The 18,318-nt window shown below is 42.4% G+C and overlaps 1 protein-coding gene across 11 annotated transcripts in view; it reads left to right on the forward strand.

Annotated features, from left to right (window-relative positions):
* The window catches only part of nrcama (neuronal cell adhesion molecule a), a 28,373-nt gene extending 15,645 nt beyond the window's left edge, over positions 1-12,728 (forward strand). For 4 of the 11 annotated variants that reach the window (XM_072454884.1, XM_072454886.1, XM_072454885.1 and 1 more), the window contains 15 exons: positions 532-633; positions 1,278-1,475; positions 3,912-3,982; positions 4,050-4,275; positions 4,352-4,467; positions 5,203-5,419; positions 6,035-6,157; positions 6,247-6,423; positions 7,051-7,083; positions 8,054-8,119; positions 8,300-8,422; positions 8,500-8,637; positions 9,816-9,947; positions 10,028-10,106; positions 12,447-12,728. In XM_072454884.1, the coding sequence (XP_072310985.1) occupies positions 532-633; positions 1,278-1,475; positions 3,912-3,982; positions 4,050-4,275; positions 4,352-4,467; positions 5,203-5,419; positions 6,035-6,157; positions 6,247-6,423; positions 7,051-7,083; positions 8,054-8,119; positions 8,300-8,422; positions 8,500-8,637; positions 9,816-9,947; positions 10,028-10,106; positions 12,447-12,681 (2,036 nt within the window). In that variant the 3' untranslated portion in view covers positions 12,682-12,728. Of the gene's footprint in view, positions 1-531; positions 634-1,277; positions 1,476-3,911; positions 3,983-4,049; positions 4,276-4,351; positions 4,468-5,202; positions 5,420-6,034; positions 6,158-6,246; positions 6,424-7,050; positions 7,084-8,053; positions 8,120-8,299; positions 8,423-8,499; positions 8,638-9,815; positions 9,948-10,027; positions 10,107-10,199; positions 10,351-12,446 lie in introns of those variants that run through there. The other 7 variants (XM_072454891.1, XM_072454893.1, XM_072454895.1 and 4 more) reach the window with 3 other exon arrangements.
* The last annotated feature ends 5,590 nt before the right edge of the window (positions 12,729-18,318 follow it).

The raw sequence follows: 18,318 nt of genomic DNA on the forward strand, positions 1-18,318 counted from the left end.
TTTCAAAACCACTGGTTTTGAAATCAAACATAAAACCATTGTTTTTTATTTGTCTTGATCTCAGTTGAGTAAAAGCAACACTATCTAGTTTGTTGTTGGTTTTTTTTTTACAATTGAAAAGATAAACTGTGGCTATGTTTACATGCAACACAAATTACAAATTACATTACGATTATTATCTGATTTCTGAACCTTTAATATTATTTAAATTGCATGAAAACTGCAATATCCGAAGTATGCAATCAAATCCATCAAAATTAAATCAGATTATTTTGCTGTTTACATATTTTAATTCCCTTTTAACTCCAAACAACTTCATAATAATCAGCCAAAAGAGCTGACATATCTAGCTAGTGTCACAAGAAAGAAAAAAAAAAACATTTACAAGTTATCTAGCGTTGCTTTGAATACCTCACACATTGTTTTCACATTGTAATAAAGCATATATCCATTTTCAGCATCTCAGAAGTCGCCGCGGTAACATACACATGGGCGTTTGTTGATCGGACGTGCTTTTCACTGTGTTCACAGAGAGACCGGACCCTCCGACCGACCTGGAGATGACGGGACAGAAAGACAGGAGTGTGGAGCTCACGTGGACCCCGGGGGACGAGCACAACAGCCCCACTCAGAGTATGAGCACACTGCTACTACTAATCAACACTGCTAATGCTACTGGAACTAAGACTATTTAGTACTACTGCTCTTCTACTGTGTCAATCTCTACCTCCTTTGTCTTAATCCTTCTTAAGAATTGCTTTTCTCATGGTGTTGTCTCATTTTAGACCTGGTTTAGACCAAGATTAAACCTGAATTAGTGCTGTTTTAGTCCTGGTTTCGATCTGGTGGCACTCAGTAAAGCAGAATATTTTCATAGACGGTGTGAAACGTAACATTTCAAAAACAGTTCTTCTATGTACCAAGCTTTACCGTAACTTCCGCACTATAAGGCACACTTAAAAGCCTTTAATTTTTTATCCAGTGCGCTTTATATATGGATTAATTCTATGTTAGGGATTTGAGTGCTTGTATGCAGTACTTTACTATAAGTTACATGGGTAAAGCATTGGTTGAAATAAAAAATAAAGATACATATGTGTTCCCCAGTCCATATTAATTTGTCAAAATATCTGGGTCAAGCAGGTCTGTTGAGGGGAAAAAAACAACAACAATGCGTTCAAAATGGCTAAAAATGCAAAACTGCCACCTGAATAAGCATCCTTTCATTGCATAGAATCTTTGTGTTGTTTAATTTATTTGTCCTGCTCCTTCTTCAGAGTTCATCATCCAGTACGAGGACCATCTGCACCAGCCCGGGGTGTGGCTGAACCTGACCGAGGTTCCTGGAACCAGCCCCACAGCTCAGTTACAGCTGTCCCCGTACGTCTACTACTCTTTCCGGGTGCTGGCTCTGAACCGGGTCGGCTACAGCGATGCCAGCCAACCGTCCCGCCAGTACAGGACCAACCCAGCAGGTAAAACTACACTGTAAAAGTAACACATGTCTGAGGAGAAGATTGTGTTGGATATGCTTTTTTTTCCGAGCTAATCGGATTGATATGTGTTATGTATTAAATGATCTGAATATTTGCTTATACTTTGCCCTCAGATATGAGTTTGTTTCTGTGCTTCTAGATTATGTGCATTTAATGGTTTGCCGTTTTGACTACATTAACTTTCATAAATCACGTGCTACGTCCAAGGCTACCTTCTGAAAGATAAACGAGCAGAGTTCTACAGAGGACATGAACATTAAATGACTCAAACTAAATTTAGCTTGAGGGCCATAGCTTGGACACCCCTTATCCAGACAAGTACTCTTACTCATACTGCTAGGGTTAGGGTTATTTTCAATGCATCGAATCAGTGTCCAGATGACCTTTGAACCCTTGTCTATCATGGACCAGTCCCGGACGAATGAGGAGGATTCTGGTTCTTCTGGTTCTTCTGGTTCTTTTGGTTCTTCTGGTTCTTCTTCTTCTTCTTCTTCTTCTGGTTCTTCTTCTGGTTCTTCTTCTGGTCCTTCTTCTTCTTCTGGTTCTTCTTCTTCTTCTGGTTCTTCTTCTTCTTCTTCTGGTTCTTCATCTGGTTCTTCTTCTTCTTCTGGTTCTTCTGGTTCTTCTTCTGGTTCTTCTTCTGGTTCTTCTGGTTCTTCTTCTGGTTCTTCTTCTTCTTCTTCTGGTTCTTCTTCTTCTGTTTCTGTTTCTTCTTCTTCTTCTTCTTCTTCTTCATCTTCATCTTCATCTTCTTCTCTATCTTCTTCTTCTTCTGGTTCTTCTTCTGGTTCTTCTTCTTCTTCTTCTTCATCTTCATCTTCTTCTCTATCTTCATCTTCTTCATCTTCTTCTCTATCTTCTTCTTCTTCTTCTTCTTCTTCTTCTTCTGGTTCTTCTGGTTCTTCTTCTGGCTCTTCTTCTGGTTCTTCTTCTTCTTCTGGTTCTTCTTCTTCTTCTTCTGGTTCTTCTTCTGGTTCTTCTTCTTCTTCTTCTGGTTCTTCTTCTTCGTCATCTTCTTCTTCTTCATCTTCATCTTCTTCTCTATCTTCATCTTCTTCACCTTCTTCTCTATCTTCTTCTTCTTCTTCTTCTTCTGGTTCTTCTGGTTCTTCTTCTGGTTCTTCTTCTGGTTCTTCTTCTTCTGGTCCTTCTTCTTCTGGTTCTTCTTCTGGTTCTTCTTCTTCTTCTGGTTCTTCTTCTGGTTCTTCTGGTTCTTCTTCTGGTTCTTCTTCTGGTTCTTCTTCTTCTTCTTCTGGTTCTTCTTCTTCTGTTTCTTCTTCTTCTTCTTCTTCTTCTTCTTCTTCTTCTTCTTCTTCTTCTTCTTCTTCTTCTTCTTCTTCTTCTTCTTCTTCTCTATCTTCTTCTTCTTCTGGTTCTTCTTCTGGTTCTTCTTCTTCTTCTTCATCTTCATCTTCATCTTCTTCTCTATCTTCATCTTCTTCATCTTCTTCTCTATCTTCATCTTCTTCATCTTCTTCTCTATCTTCTTCTTCTTCTTCTTCTTCTTCTTCTTCTTCTTCTTCTGGTTCTTCTGGTTCTTCTTCTGGTTCTTCTTCTGGTTCTTCTTCTTCTGGTGCTTCTTCTTCTTCTGGCGCTTCTTCTTCTTATGGTTCTTCTTCTTCTGGTTCTTCTTCTTCTGGTGCTTCTTCTTCTTCTTCTTCTTCTGGTTCTTCTTCTTCGTCATCTTCATCTTCTTCTCTATCTTCTTCTTCTTCTTCTTCTGGTTCTTCTTCTTCTTCTTCTTCTTCTTCTTCCTCTTCTTCCTCTTCTTCTTCTTCTTCTTCTTCTTCTTCTTCTTCTTCTTCATCTTCTCTATCTTCATCTTCTTCACCTTCTTCTCTATCTTCTTCTTCTTCTTCTTCTTCTGGTTCTTCTGGTTCTTCTTCTGGTTCTTCTTCTGGTTCTTCTTCTTCTGGTCCTTCTTCTTCTGGTCCTTCTTCTTCTGGTTCTTCTTCTGGTTCTTCTTCTTCTTCTGGTTCTTCTTCTTCTTCTGGTTCTTCTTCTGGTTCTTCTTCTGGTTCTTCTGGTTCTTCTTCTGGTTCTTCTTCTGGTTCTTCTTCTGGTTCTTCTTCTGGTTCTTCTTCTGGTTCTTCTTCTTCTTCTTCTTCTTCTTCTTCTTCTAGTGTATTTCCAAATGGCACATTGCTGCCTTTCACTGGTGATAGTGCTAAGTACATGAAGTACATGATATTGTTCAAAGTCGAACTGTGCAGTGCGGCGTCAAAAAAAAACACCTCCACCAAAGTCTTGACTGCTACAGATTTAAATCCCAGACAAAACGTTTGACTTCTTCTTGATTCATGTTATTTCAAAGTAACGATGCTCTCAGTCGAGTACATTTTGCCTCCGCTGTCCATTTTACGAAAGATTTCTAGCACTTATACCTGTCAATCTTTGCCCATTTTATCGTTATAGCTCCTGATATAAATCCAGCTCACGTTCAAGGTGAAGGGACTGAACCGGGGAACCTGGTCATCTCTTGGACGGTGAGCTCTTGGTTGACTCTTTTGGCCATTTCCATTTCATAGCAGTTAAACGTCTTTGTCCGCGCAGCAACTGAGCGGTTTCCAGTCCAACGGCCCCGGTCTGGAGTACGTCGTGCAGTGGCGACAGAAGGACGTGGAGCAGGAGTGGTCCACGAAATCTGTGGCCAATGTGTCTCGGTACGTCGTGTCTGGGACTCCCACCTACGTGCCCTATGAGGTCAAAGTTCAGGCAAGCAACGACTATGGCTCTGCCCCCGAGCCCGAAGCGACGATCGCATATTCCGGAGAAGATGGTGAGGAGTTTGCACGATACATGGGATTTTGCCTCCAGATAATGACCGTTTTCCGTTTCTTTGTCTTGTTTTTCAGTACCTCTGACAGCTCCTGACAGTGTTCAGATCATGGTCCACAACAGCACGTTAGCCGAGGTGCACTGGGAACCTGTGTCTGTTCCTTCAGTCCGGGGAAAACTCCAGGGATATAAGGTAGAACAAAAATACAAAACAAGTTCTTACCCAAACCGTGTACCGTATTTTCCAAATTACAAGTCGCACCAGCCAAAAAATACAAGACCAAGAACAGACATTTATTACTGAAATGCAATTTAAAATAATAACAGATTAGAGAACATGGTGAATAGGTGTACGTATGCTAACGCTAACACCTTCAGCTACATGAGGCACAGACAGAACTGTGGTAAGTGTCTGGTATGTTAACGTAACATATTAACAGTTATTCAGATAACTATAGCATAAAGAACATGCTAACAAGTTTACCAAAGCATCAGTTTTACCCCAAATCACTAAATCCATTGAATTCTTCTTCCTCTGTGTCACTTCTAAACAACTCCACAAACTCCAGAGGTAGAGGAAGTGCAGATTCTTCTTCTGCGTCACTTAGAGCCTAGAGCGCCCTCTTGTGGAGAGAGACAGAGAGAGAAACAGAGAAATAGAGAGAGAAAGAGAGGGAGTGACATAGAGAGAAACAGAGCGAGAAAGAGAGAGAGACATAGAAAGACAGAGAAAAAGAAAGAGAGAGAGAGAAACCAAGAGAGAGAGAGAGAAAGAGAAGTTTGAATTCAAATAAACTATAAAACTAAACAAAAATTTGTATTCCTTCTTTCAGCTGAGCTAGTAGCCGACCATCGTGTGACTTGATGATGATGTAAAAGTGTACGATGAATGACTTTGATGAAAGGTTCTAAATCTGTGCGCGCTCAGGTGTTTTACCGTCGGGAGCGTGGCCTGCACGACGCGGCGGAGGAGGCGGAGCCACAGCCGCAGCAGGTGCAGTTCCTGACGTTCGGCGGGAACAGGAGCGAGGGCCGTCTGCCCGGACTGCAGCCCTACAGCCTCTACAGCCTCCACATCAAGGTCCTCAACAGCAAAGGAGAGGGCCCCGCCAGCACCAGCAAGACCTTTGAGACCCCGGAGGGAGGTGGGTGCTGCTGAAGAGGGGCCACGCCTCCTCAACATTGTCCTGTAGTATTATTATTCATAGTGTGCCCACTTTAAAACATGAATTCAGTTCAGTGATAAACGATTTTATATGTTTTAGACTTGGAAACATTCCGCACAATGTGGCATATCAGGAAGATGAAGCCCATGAATAACATTATTACATTTATTACATTAAAAATATAAGAACATAAGTTACAGTTCATAGTTTTGTGTTGCAAATATTTCATTTTGATGTTAAATTAACTTGTGTTGAAACTTCACTCAGTAACAGTATGTAACTTTCTGGAGCTGGCACGTTCCCTGCACAACTCCACAGAAACATAACGTCAAAATCACTCTTCAGAACATTCCTCATGGAGGTAGATACATTTTAAGCCATATTGTGGAATATTATAGCCAAAGATACAATTTTACCATTGAAACAAGCAGTGGGAGGCTCCTTAAGCCAAGTACGAGTCAGGTTTGTGGAGCTGCAAGGACAAAGACAAAGTCGTGCCGTGCTCATGGTTTTTGGGGCCATTTGGGCTTTTCTTTGATTTGCTGGAATAGAAAAACGGTGCATCTTCTTACGTATGAGTTGTGTGCTCCTCAGTCCCGGGACCTCCTTCCTTTCTGAACGTTGTCGACCACAGTTTGGACTCCCTGACGCTGGAGTGGGGCCCGCCGCAGCACAACAACGGTCGCCTGGCGGGATACACGCTGAAATACCAACCAGGTACTTGATCTCCGTCATTCCCCTCTTTTACTTTGCCTACGTTTACGTTCACCCCGTTTTCAAATGAACCTTCTCTCCGCTCTGTCCAGTCAACAGCACCAGTGAGCTCGGGCCCCTCAGAGTCATGACCCTCCTGTCCAACGAGACCACCATCGTGTTGAGCAGCCTGAACTCCAGCATGCTCTACAAGTTCTACTTGAGCGCCAGGACCATCAAGGGGTCAGGACCGGACCTGTCAGAGGAAGCCTTCACGGTTATGGACACAAGTGAGTGCAATTGCTTCAGTACGACAGGTCAAACGTGTTACAGTGCATAATTACGTGTTCGTTTTACTTATTTGAGAGTATTTTTGTAAACCTGGGCCGCTGTCTGACTCGCTCGTTGTGTTCTGGTGTAGAATTTCAAAGTAAAAATCTAAGTATTGTGGCGAGTGCCTATGTATTTTCTTCACTAATTGTGGATACTTTTGGTGGATAACTTTGAAATCAAATTGAATAGCAAAAAAAAAAAAAAAAAACGCCAAGAGGACTCAAACTTTGGAGAAAGGACCTTTAATTCTCCAGTTGCTGCTCCAAGTTTTGCCTGGAATGTTCCACAAAAATGGCATTGCAATTTCTACAGAGACAAGCAAAGGACTCCATCAAATGTACTAAAATAAAGATAAATGTGTTGGCTTATAACATTCCAGGCAAGATCTTCCAGCGGAGAAGTTACATAGTGCACATTTAACCTTTAAAGCTGAGAGTTGTTGTGATCCTCCAATAATCCAATGTAGCTACTAAAGATAGATCTAGTGCTACCGCCTTTTCGCACATTTTGGTTAAAAACTGCCTCACGGTCGTAACACTGCGGCTAAAATACACTTGGTACTTTCTCTCTCTTTCTCTCTGAAGTGCGTACTCAGCCCCCTGTAGTAACGGGCAAAGGTAACCTGACATTGCCACTGGAAGTATCTGCATGTGTTTTAGCCCAAATGAACCTGTGGTAGACTGAGGTAGACTGAGGTAGCATATAGTTGATTATATTTCTCCTTAACACTGCATGGTAATATTAGCTCTATAGGTATAACAGACTTCCATGGCAATCGCAAACGACCGTGTTTGCCTCCTATTCTCCGTTACAGAATAGGTAGTAACGTAGTTTGATAGTCTATGTAGTGCTTGCAGCGTACTGTCTTCAAATGATCACGTTTCGTTTGAAGCCTTGGCATGACGCTTGTGGCTGCTTTAACAGAGGTGTATTATTCAACTGTCCTGAAGCTAACCCATAAATAAGTTATATTGTCTTTTAACTTTACAAGCGAATGCAAAAAGAGTTAGAGGAGCTGAAGGTGCATGCGGAAAAGCTTCTGTACAAAACTGTGCTTCTAACTCTTATTTTCAATCTCAGCATAACCAGTAACCCATTACTCCAGTAACGATGTGGTCTTATTATCGATCCTTGGGAATGAATACCGTATTTTCTGCATTATAAGGCGCACTCAAAAGCCTTTAATTGTCTCAAAAAACGATTCATTCTGGTTGTGCTCACTGACCTCGAAGCGATTTTGTGTGGCACACGTTTTGTTTCACTTAATGCGCCTTATAAATGAAAAATTATCAAAAACAGCCCATTCATTGACAGTGCGCCTAATAATCCAGTGCGCTTTATGATGCGGAAAATACGGTAATTTTTGCACAAATTTATCCAACGAGCTGACTTACCTAAACAAATGACATTAAAAGTGAACCACAAGTGCAAAAACGAGCAATTTAAATGACAAAGCACAGTTTTTTGGAAGTGTACCTTTAACAAAGCATGATGTCTTTACTTGATATAGATTTTATTCTCACAAACGCAGGCCTTTTCTCTGGTACATGCTTCTGGGACGTACTCACTGTTTTCGTGTTCTTTCAGGCCCCACAGCGCCCCCTCGCCCAACCACCCCCATCACACAAGCTCCGCCTCCCACGTTGCACAAGGGTACAGCGCTGTGCCCGCTTTACACCCCAAAACATAAAAACCTCTGCAAGACAATCCCCCCAGACACATTCTTTTAAAACGTTCACACACATTTCCACCGTTGATGAATACAACTGCGTTGCGTCGGTTGTAAAAAAAAAAAAAACGCTGTTCTCTCTCTCTCTCTCTCCCCGTGTCTAGCGCCCCCTCTTGGTCCCGCCTTTGGTACCGTTAACAAATCCGTCTCCGAGGAAGGCGTCGTGATCAGCTGGGAATACTTTGGACACCACAAAACTGTTTATGTGGAGTACCTTATAGAAAATAGTAAGGGTTGAAAGCACATTTGAGTGATTTCTCTGCATTGTCAGGCTGCTTGTAAATGTGACTTGATGGCCCCGTAGGTAAAGAGGAGTGGAAAAAGGAGTTGGTAAACGGGTCTCACTCGCATATGCTAAAGGGTTTAAAGCCGGGATCGACCTATAGGGTGCGAGTGGTGGCCGGGGTCCACTCCACAGAAGAGGTGGAGGTGACGGTGCCAGGTGAAGCGGCATGTCTCCGGATAGATGGATCTGTGTATCGTAGTGTTCCATGATTGTCGTTTCTCATCGTTTTGTTTCAGTTCAGTGCCATTGTCATCATTATTCTGGCATGATAGCGTGTAGATTAGGGTTGCACATGTTCAAGAGTTTTACGGTTTTAGTTAAGAGCCCAATATAAGCCACGTTTCGACTGGCCCCTGCCCTTCAGACCGAGGCACTTTGGAACGCTTTCAACCGCTTTTTATAATAAATACAATCTAAGTTTCACCTGAATTATTATTTATTTAATTATGAGGCCGATCTCAGTAATTTAGATAAAAGATGTTTAGTAATTCCAAGTTTTTGGCTAAAGCTGGAGCATTTATTTCACTTCTCTGCGCCGCTACGCTACATTTTCACATCTCTTTATATGATGGTGAGTGCCGTGCTGATACGCACTAGCTTTGTTTTGCTTCAAAATATGTAGTTTACTCGGAAAAATGGAAAAATTGTGTTTTATCGCCGGGTCAAGTCAGTGTTTGGTGAGTTTGCATTCTCTCTCCCGTCATCTCGCTCAAAAGTGTTCCTGGAGCCGAACGTGAGCTGGACCTCTCACGGCCCACTTTGGATTCCTTAAACGGACCGGTTCAGTTCACTTAAAGCAGTGGAGGCGGTTTGGGTCTCCATCCACTCCAAAGTGAACCAGTCGAAACGTGGCATTTGAAAGATCGACCAAAACCAAAACGACTTATTCAGAAGACAAAATACATCTACTTGCTGTAGTACAGTCGCTAATCAATTAAACTGTGTCTAAATTAATGAACAAATGTTGGGATCTTTTGCAAGTTTAAGGACGAAAAAAATAATGCAATTCTAGATCATAACGGCCGTATCAAAGGTCATCTGTCTGTGAGATTGTGCAGCCCTAGTTTAGATGTAGTTACAAAGAGAATCAGCATGAAACCTCTAGATACTGCATGATTGTGTCCTTAAATCATTATTTTAAAACCTTTTATTTCATTTTTTAATGATTAAATGCATTTATTTTTCTATTTTAGGTCCTTACACTGTCCCTGACCATTAACCCATCATCATCACTTTTCATGGCTTCTTTTGATACCATCCATTTGTGATCGTGAATCTCAATACGTCTTTATAATTGCTTAATATACTCTTGTTTATTCCTCCTCTGCACACAGCGGTGGCCAGTCGGCAGGTGGACATAGCCACACAGGGCTGGTTTATAGGACTCATGTGTGCCATTGCCCTCCTCATCCTGGTCCTACTCATCGTCTGCTTCATAAAAAGGAACAAAGGTGGAAAATACCCAGGTATTTGACTCATCTGTTGACTACAATGCACTTGTAATCAAATTTGATAGGTAAATTGAAATGTGTGTCCGATTTTACAGTAAAAGAGAAAGAAGACGCACACCAAGACCCAGAAATCCAGCCAATGAGGGAGGACGACGGCACATTTGGAGAATACAGGTAAGCTAAACAATATTATTTTTACTTTAAGTCAGGCCGGTTACTGTATTCCTGTATTCTGTCCTAATCTGGCTGTTGTGCTGTTGTGTGTAGAACATTTTACCAAGATGCAGAGATACACTCCCCAGACGCCTTTACCAAACAGTGCTAGAGGCAAGAGCAATCCTCAGCAACGAATGAACCCGAAATAACAAAACATTTAACAAATCGCTGCTTTTTAATTCACTCAAACGTACTAAAAATGTCCCGCTCTGCTCCAAAACTAAACACAGTAGTTCAGATGTTTATCTCTCCATTTTCAGCTCTCTAGCAGCTCGTTCGTATTGTCTGTGATTGTGTTTAGTGGAAGTGGAGTTGTGTTGATTGTCTGCATCTCATTTGTTGATTATATTTGTCCTTTCATTCATATCTTATGGGGCGTCAGGTCTATGGAGAGGTAAGGCAACATGTGGTTCAATGATACAGCATGCAATTCACGCAGACTTGTGCTGGCTTTTTAACTTTTTAACACTTTGTAGAGGAAGAGATTTAACCTACAACTTGAAATGGATAGTTATTAGCACACTAATGATAGCTATACTGCACACTTAAACGCTCAAACGGCTGCTTAACTCTTCTGGCTTCTCTTAGAGTTTACTTTACTTGCATTAGCGTGTTATTATTATGTTGAATAGAGGGCTTGCAATTAGATTTCTAAATGTACACAAGCTAATGGCGTAGTTAAAAATGCACTAAAATGTACATTAAGGGCTAAATTGCTGCCAAATGTTATTATCATTTTGAGTTTTAGTAACTTTTTTGCCTGAAGAAATGCACAAACATAGCAGAAAGCACTGTGTGTTACTCATTAACCGAATTTCATGTGTCCTTCGTTCGTTTCTTGTCGGGATTCAGGTCTATGGAAAGGTAAGACCACATGTGGTCTAAATAACAGCATGCCATTTTACACAACCTCTTCTGACTCAGTGGTTCTCAAACTGTGGTGTATGCTTCCTTTGCCTTTCTCTGAGTGAGGGCTACACTTATGTCAAGCCTCGGTTCAGGCTTAGATTAGTCCTGGTTCTGTCCAGATCATTATTCCAGGTCACAATCACACAACCAAAGACGTGGTTTGTTGGTGTTTCCAGTCCATGTTCTTCTCATCTCAGTATATCCACACTACTTTTCTGAGCGCTTGGTGTGAAAAGTTTGAGAATCACTGCTCTAACAGGCATGGAGGCCAAAATGCATTAAACAACATTCGGATACAATAACAAAGCTCGACTATGACTTAACACGTGCGTAGGATCGTGAGTATTTTGAATGCAGGGCTTGCAGATAATATCACTAATGCACTTTATTCAAAAGGATGCCTTTGGAGACTGCCTGGAGACTGTGGACGACTGCATTTCTGAATAACGCATGTAGACATTTGTGTAGAGAGTCGTGTAGACGGAGAGAGTGAATGGCACGTGCACATGACGCAGTAGTCACTAACCCTGACCCACCGCGCTCTCCCCCAGAGCCAACTAACATCTGAGCTGATCCACTGCACTGTACTGCTCCTAGTCATTTTACAAAAACTCTATTAGCAAACTTAGCAATGCTGCTAGACAAGACTTAAGTCCATAACAGGGAAATGTATCCTTGGGCCGCGTTATTAAACTTACCGAGATCGAGATTCTAATCATCAACGATCAGCTTTTTAATCGTTCACCGTCAGTAAAAACAGACTTCGGAGGAAGACAATTGACAATTTGTAGTGTTAAATGTCACTGATTAAAGTCTGTCCTGTTCATGTTCAGGAAAGGAATACTGATGGACACAGGGTTTGTTGTTATTCATGCAAAACAACATCAAAAATGTACCAATTTTTGCCGTGTAGTGACAAAACAACGCTTGTCAGAGCACCCGGCACTAATACACACCAACAGATATAGTTATACAGTATGTTGCAATAAACCCTAAAGATATATATGTTTTTGTTATCGGTGTGACATTGTTTGTACCTCCGTCTCACTCTGGCAAGGGCGACCCAGGTGAGCTCATGCCCCGGGGCCGCATGTCATTTGAAAAAGCGATTTGTACACTGCGATCCATAATACAACGCAGCGCACAATATCTTACTATGGTGAAAAGGACACATCCCAATAGCAATAATGACTTCAGTATTGACCCAGTTCACGTTTTACAATCGTGGTTATGACGGTCAGCGCTGAGGAAAAGCTAAGTGCAGTGGAAAGGCTCGCTCTTATTTACCTTCTGGAGCTTGCCATGAGCAGCACGAGGGTTTCTGACTGCACTTCAAATCCCCCGACAATCCTCCCCCCGAAATAACTTGCGTTTCTCCGTCTCTCGCAGCGACACCGAGGACCACAAGCCCCTGAAGGGTAGCCGCACCCCCTCCAACGGGACGGTGCGGCGGGACGAGAGCGACGACAGCCTGGTGGACTACGGCGAGGGCGGGGACGGACAGTTCAACGAGGACGGCTCGTTCATCGGCCAGTACAGCGGCAAGAAGGAGAAGGACACGCACGAAGGCAACGAGAGCTCGGAGGCGCCGTCGCCCGTCAACGCCATGAATTCGTTTGTCTAACGAAAGGGGCGGGGCCTGGCTGCGATGTTCGTACGTCCCGGCCACTCCCCCACCCCCTTCCTCTGCGTCGAATCGGACCGCGGCGGTTAAAAAACGCGGGACTATACTGATACGCGCTCCCATCTCCAGGCCCGTCGCCCCACCTCGTCCCACTGTGACCTCATCTCCAAAAAAAGCCCCACAAAACGCCACACATCCCGAATGAGGAAGAAGGAGCGGGCGGTCCCAGATGGGCATGGAGGGCAGGCGACATAGAGGAGCAAGAATGTAACAAAAAGTGTATGGTCTCTGCGCCATTTAATCTTCTTTTGAATGGGATCCTGTGCAGCACTGGAAAAATAAGAAATCGCTCTCGACAGGAAATCCGCGTGAAAAAAGTTAATATAATGAGTCACGTTTGGACTGGTTCACTTTGGAGCAGATAGGGACGATCGGGAAAGAAATAAGAAAAGCGGTCCGGGTCGGCTTGTGAGTGAGACGATTGGACAAGTGCGGACGCAGGTCAAAACAAGACGGCAGAAAGCAGATATAAACAGACATGTCTCAGCAAACCGTCGCATTCACAGTGATGGTAATGTTTTATTTGTGGAGCTGACGGTTTGGGCAAAAGAAAGCTAGTGCGTGTTAGCATTAGCAGTTTCCCGTTCATTGACGCGCGCCATCAACACAACATCAACCAAACCCAAATGAATCACATAAAGAGACAAAAGTAAAACACAAAGCAGAGGTGTGGAGAAGTGAAATAAATGCAAATGAAAGAAAATCTGACGTTAAACCAGAATAGTTTAATGTCTCACAGCAACACAAACTTAGAATCACTTTTTTTGTGATTTGCCGAGATTAGCCTCGCAATTTAAAAGCATAATTCTCCGTTCGGTTTAGATTCGATTGATTAAGCAAACATAACATTTGGATGACGTCAGCTGCAACTTGAGCGTAGAGACACACTCAAGAAAAGTGCTCCTTTAACCAGCTAGGAGCCCGGGGCCAGTCAAAACGTGGCTTCACTGCTTTACGAGTGGCTATTGAACCACCACTCTTTCGGTCGCTGTCGTCAAACTACAACGCTGCGTCTGAGAGTGGCGTCTTGAATATTTCCAGTGCTGTAATATATTAATGAACATTTTTTTTGGAAATAACCCGAGAAGGAGGTACAGTGCATTTACTTCAAAACATGAGCATCTGCATGGACGATCTTACCGATTCAATAAAGCATTTTCCATCCTCGGAGTTGGGGAGGTGAGGTGCACGTTTAGACTGTCATGCACACAGGAGCTGGGTATGCCTTCTATTGTTTTGCTGGAAAGTGTTATATTGTTTTGAATGACAAAAGTGACAGCTCGTTTGTGCCGGGGGCAAAGCTGCGGAACGCAAACAAGTGTAATGTCTTTTTTGTACATATGTTATAGAGTAAAGACAAAGATATATGATTATTTAAGGTCGGGAATGTCCATTTGTAGCTATTGGAAACCTGGCAAAAGAACGATACACCATTTTGGATGGTTTGATTTGACGCGCCAGCCAGAAATATTTACCCCGAACTAGTTTCAGGTACATTGTTTATGCTTGCAAACGTTCCCTAAACGTGCATAATTGATACTAAAAACTAACAAATCAGGAATAGAGGTTTCTTTTAAAGTGCTTCCACTCGATTTTCAGCCACTTCTGTTCCCGGCGTGATGTGATGTCGTCGCTGCTTCCGGAGCTAATCCTGACGGTAGAATACAAATTGAACACAAGTTGAGTGGGTGCGTTCAAGAACCTGGGTAAGAACAGGACTAAATCTGGACCAAACCAAGACAAAATGTGAACGGGACGAAATAGGAATTCTGTTGACTTCTTCCTACACTTAGCGCCCCCTACAGCGTTCGCACACGTCTATATCGCGCCAATAAAACTAATCTTATAACCTAATTATTCGAACGCATAACGATTAGACGTCGCAGATTCATTTTAAAAGACCAGGTTTAGCCCAAAGAATCCGGAGTCAGTGGCGACCATCACATTATCGTTATCGTGCATTTACCGACGTGTAACATCGACAGGCAAACTAAATATGCAGACATCCAGGACCGAGACGGCGTCACGGAGCGGCTCATGTCTCATTTTTCCTCCTCCCACACGTGCATCCAACGAGGAGACTTTTTAACTACTGCCAACCCACCAGGTAACTGCCAACCGGAAGCGGGCCGCACACTGGCGCCGACGAGAACTTCCTCCAACGGTAGCAGCACTTAGACGCTAAACGATCGGCTGTCGGATAACGAAAATGAATGTGGAAACAAGTGTTTTTTTGTTGGGTTTTTTGTGAATGAAAAATGTTGCTTGTTTCACTCCAAATGGTAAACTCACTAACGACTTTGGTTTGTGCATCCGACCTCCCGTTCCACGTACGTCACGGTGCACACCGCGACCGTAAATGGGCGGAGAGCGGGTGGACACATGCATGCTAACGTGGTGCGGCGTGCGTGACGTGAATCGCTTTTATTTCCAACGGTTGTGTGTCAAGTTTCGAATAGGGTGACCACCACACAGACAACGTTTCATTTTTTCATTGGGTTTGAGCAAATAAAAGACCTGTAATGTGTCAAAACAAGCTAGCTTATTACCGTATTTTCCGGATGATAAGTCGCACTGGAGTATAAGTCACACCAGCCAAAAAATGCATAATAGAGAAGAAAAAAAACACATATAAGACACACTGGAGTAAGAAATGTGGTTGCAAGTGTGAAAATAACAAATAATATCACATATAAGTCGTATAAGTATATAAGTATAAATATAAGTACAAGTCGCACCCCGGCCAAAACCATGAAAAAAGGTGCAACTTACAGTCTGGAAAATATGGTACTTATCTCAGAAATGTATTGTTTAGGGACCAATATGTGACTTGAAATAGAAAAAGCAGATTGCTCTCTAAACTGTAGAATGTAAGAAAAAAAAGGTAAGTAAATTTGATTAAACCGTGTCCCACCAACATTTACGACTATTCAAGGTGGTCACTCGGTCTCAAATGGACGGGCTACTTTAATTTCAAGAACCATTGTATGATTACTTTACCATAACTTGCATCAAGTTTTAGGTTTATGATGTGTCTGCTTTCACCGTGTAGATATCCTCGTTGTATTTTGTAAATAAATGCTTGAACTGAGCGTGTTCGAAGGTCTGAGTGTGAGGCCTCGGTACAACCCTGCTGCATTATAGGTAATATTTTTGACAAATTGGTCGTGTGCGATGAGAATATTTGCAGTTTGGACATTTTGTTTGCTGTGTTTTTTTTTGTTTTTCTTTCTCTTTTATACGTTGAACTTGTCAGATACTATTCCCAGCTCAAATATTTAGCCTGTAAGGTTTCAAAAAATATGGATTTACCTGCAAAAAAGCTTCTGCTGCACCTCTTAATGAAGACTATTATGACTATTGCACCCCCCTGTACTTCTCAAACGTATTGTTACAAACCAACTTCTTTAAAAAGAGACTGGTGTGCAAAGTGACCTGGGACACTGTAGTTGAATGCCCTCTCTATGAATAGTGGCTATATTATTATGGTATAATGATTCCTAGTCAATGTTGAAGACACACAAGACGCATGAAAGAAAGGCTGTCATTATTGTTGTTTATTTGACAGTATAATATTGCAAAACTATTTTGTATTTAATTTAAGTTAAAATGAAATAAATGTTGGTTTTAGGATTTGAAGTCAGTGAGTCTTTTTGTGTCTTTAACCAAGGAAGTGTGTGCATAGTGCGCCCTCTAGTGTCTGTTTGTATGTTTTTATCTTTATTTTTCCTTTTTTCATACGTATTCTGACAAAATGATCCCATGACGAGATTTCTGGATAAACCTCAGTTAATCTGTGAGAGATTAACGTGTCTTCCGTCAGCGCATGCGCGTGGTGAGTATGATTGTGACCTGGGATGGTTTTTGTTAGATTTATTTATAGTTTATGAGGCTTGCGTGCTAAAATTATGTATAATTCATTGCACTTGGCCATGACGTACACGACCTAACAAGCATACAGTAACACACATAAAATCCGAAATCTGATTATTATCGGATTTCTGGACCTTTAGGATTATTTAAATGACATGCAAACTGCTAAATCAGAGGGACAATGATCAGAAATAAATCAGAGGTTTATTTTCCTGATTGCGTATCATTTTATTCATCTTTCAACTCCAAACACGTGGTGATAATCAGATTTCCAGCACGCATGTAACCGCATAATAAACATTCTGTACCACGCAATGTAGATTCGGCCACATTCTGCAAATCGGACAGACATCAGACACATTGCATACGTCCTTGTGCTGCCCAGCTACGAAATCATTCTCAAAAACACAACAAAAAAGTTGCAGCCTTTTTAGATGGCGCATGTAACTCATCCTCATCCCACCCCCCATCTCCTCGAACATGGACCAGCCCGCGCTAGACGAGCCCCGCCGCCCAGAGGTGCCGGTCAGCACCGTCCTCCAATAGGAAACTTTCTCCCCGGGATGGTGCTGTTGATGGGACGGTGCTGATGACAGGATGGTGCGGTTCGGTCCAAAACAAACATACACCATGAAGACCGAGGATTGAATTGACCGTTATAATAACCCAGAGGTGAGTCGTGCCCCGGATCAGCGCGCGGTCGGTCGGTCGGGCGTGCGTGCGTGCGTGCGTGCGTGCGTGCGTCCCGGTGGCGCGTCAGAGTGGACCGGCTCCGGAGTACCGCATTGCAGAGCGCAGGACCAGGGCCGTGTTCAGTCGAGACGCGGGTCCAGGTGACGTGAAGGGGGAATGCGCGGTGGGATAGGACTGCGACAAAGGCAAGATTGTGACAAAGAATGTAGTTTGGATGGGCTGGTTTCAAGTTTGTTAATGCAGGATGCAAAGTGTGTGTGTGTGTGTGTGTGTGTGTCAAGGACGAAAGGGATGCTGGATGGCTTGCAGGTATCCATTATAGAAGGTATACTCCCAGAATGTGCCAGAACAATCAATTACAAACCTCTAACTCTGTATTCATGTTACAAATGCTACAGTTGCCATTCCATAACATGATGCAGACGCTACAGAAATTGTGTTGTTGCGGTCTTAAGGCCCAACATTTCAGCGTTATCATGTAGTCTATGGGAGTTTTTGTTCATAGGAGATCTTCTACTGAGAGTGTTTTTCAAACTTCCTATAAGTGATCTGTGAAATTTCCCCATGTGGGACAATAAAGGATTATCTTATCTTATCTTAACTCTGCAGTGCATTTGTATGATATAAATAACAGTAGCATTCCTTTAAAAAAAAGGCTTAATTAACGTGTTAAATGAATGGGCTGTTGACATCACTGCGGTGTATGTGGCCGTTCACTGCACTCTAAAGTTTAGCCTCAACATGTAAAATATATACAGTATAAAACTTGGGGGTTCAGTACAAATATATACAGTATAAAACCTGGGCGTTCTGTACAAATATATACAGTATAAAACCTGGGCGTTCTGTACAAATATATACAGTATAAAACCTGGGCGTTCTGTACAAATATATACAGTATAAAACCTGGCCGTTCTGTACAAATATATACAGTATAAAACCTGGGCGTTCTGTACAAATATATACAGTATAAAACCTGGCCGTTCTGTACAAATATATACAGTATAAAAC

The sequence above is a fragment of the Eucyclogobius newberryi genome, unplaced genomic scaffold, assembly GCF_026437365.1.
Source record: "Eucyclogobius newberryi isolate DKJ021-1_F unplaced genomic scaffold, fEucNew1.0.hap1 SCAF_2, whole genome shotgun sequence".
NCBI classification, from domain to species: Eukaryota; Metazoa; Chordata; class Actinopteri; order Gobiiformes; family Gobiidae; genus Eucyclogobius; species Eucyclogobius newberryi.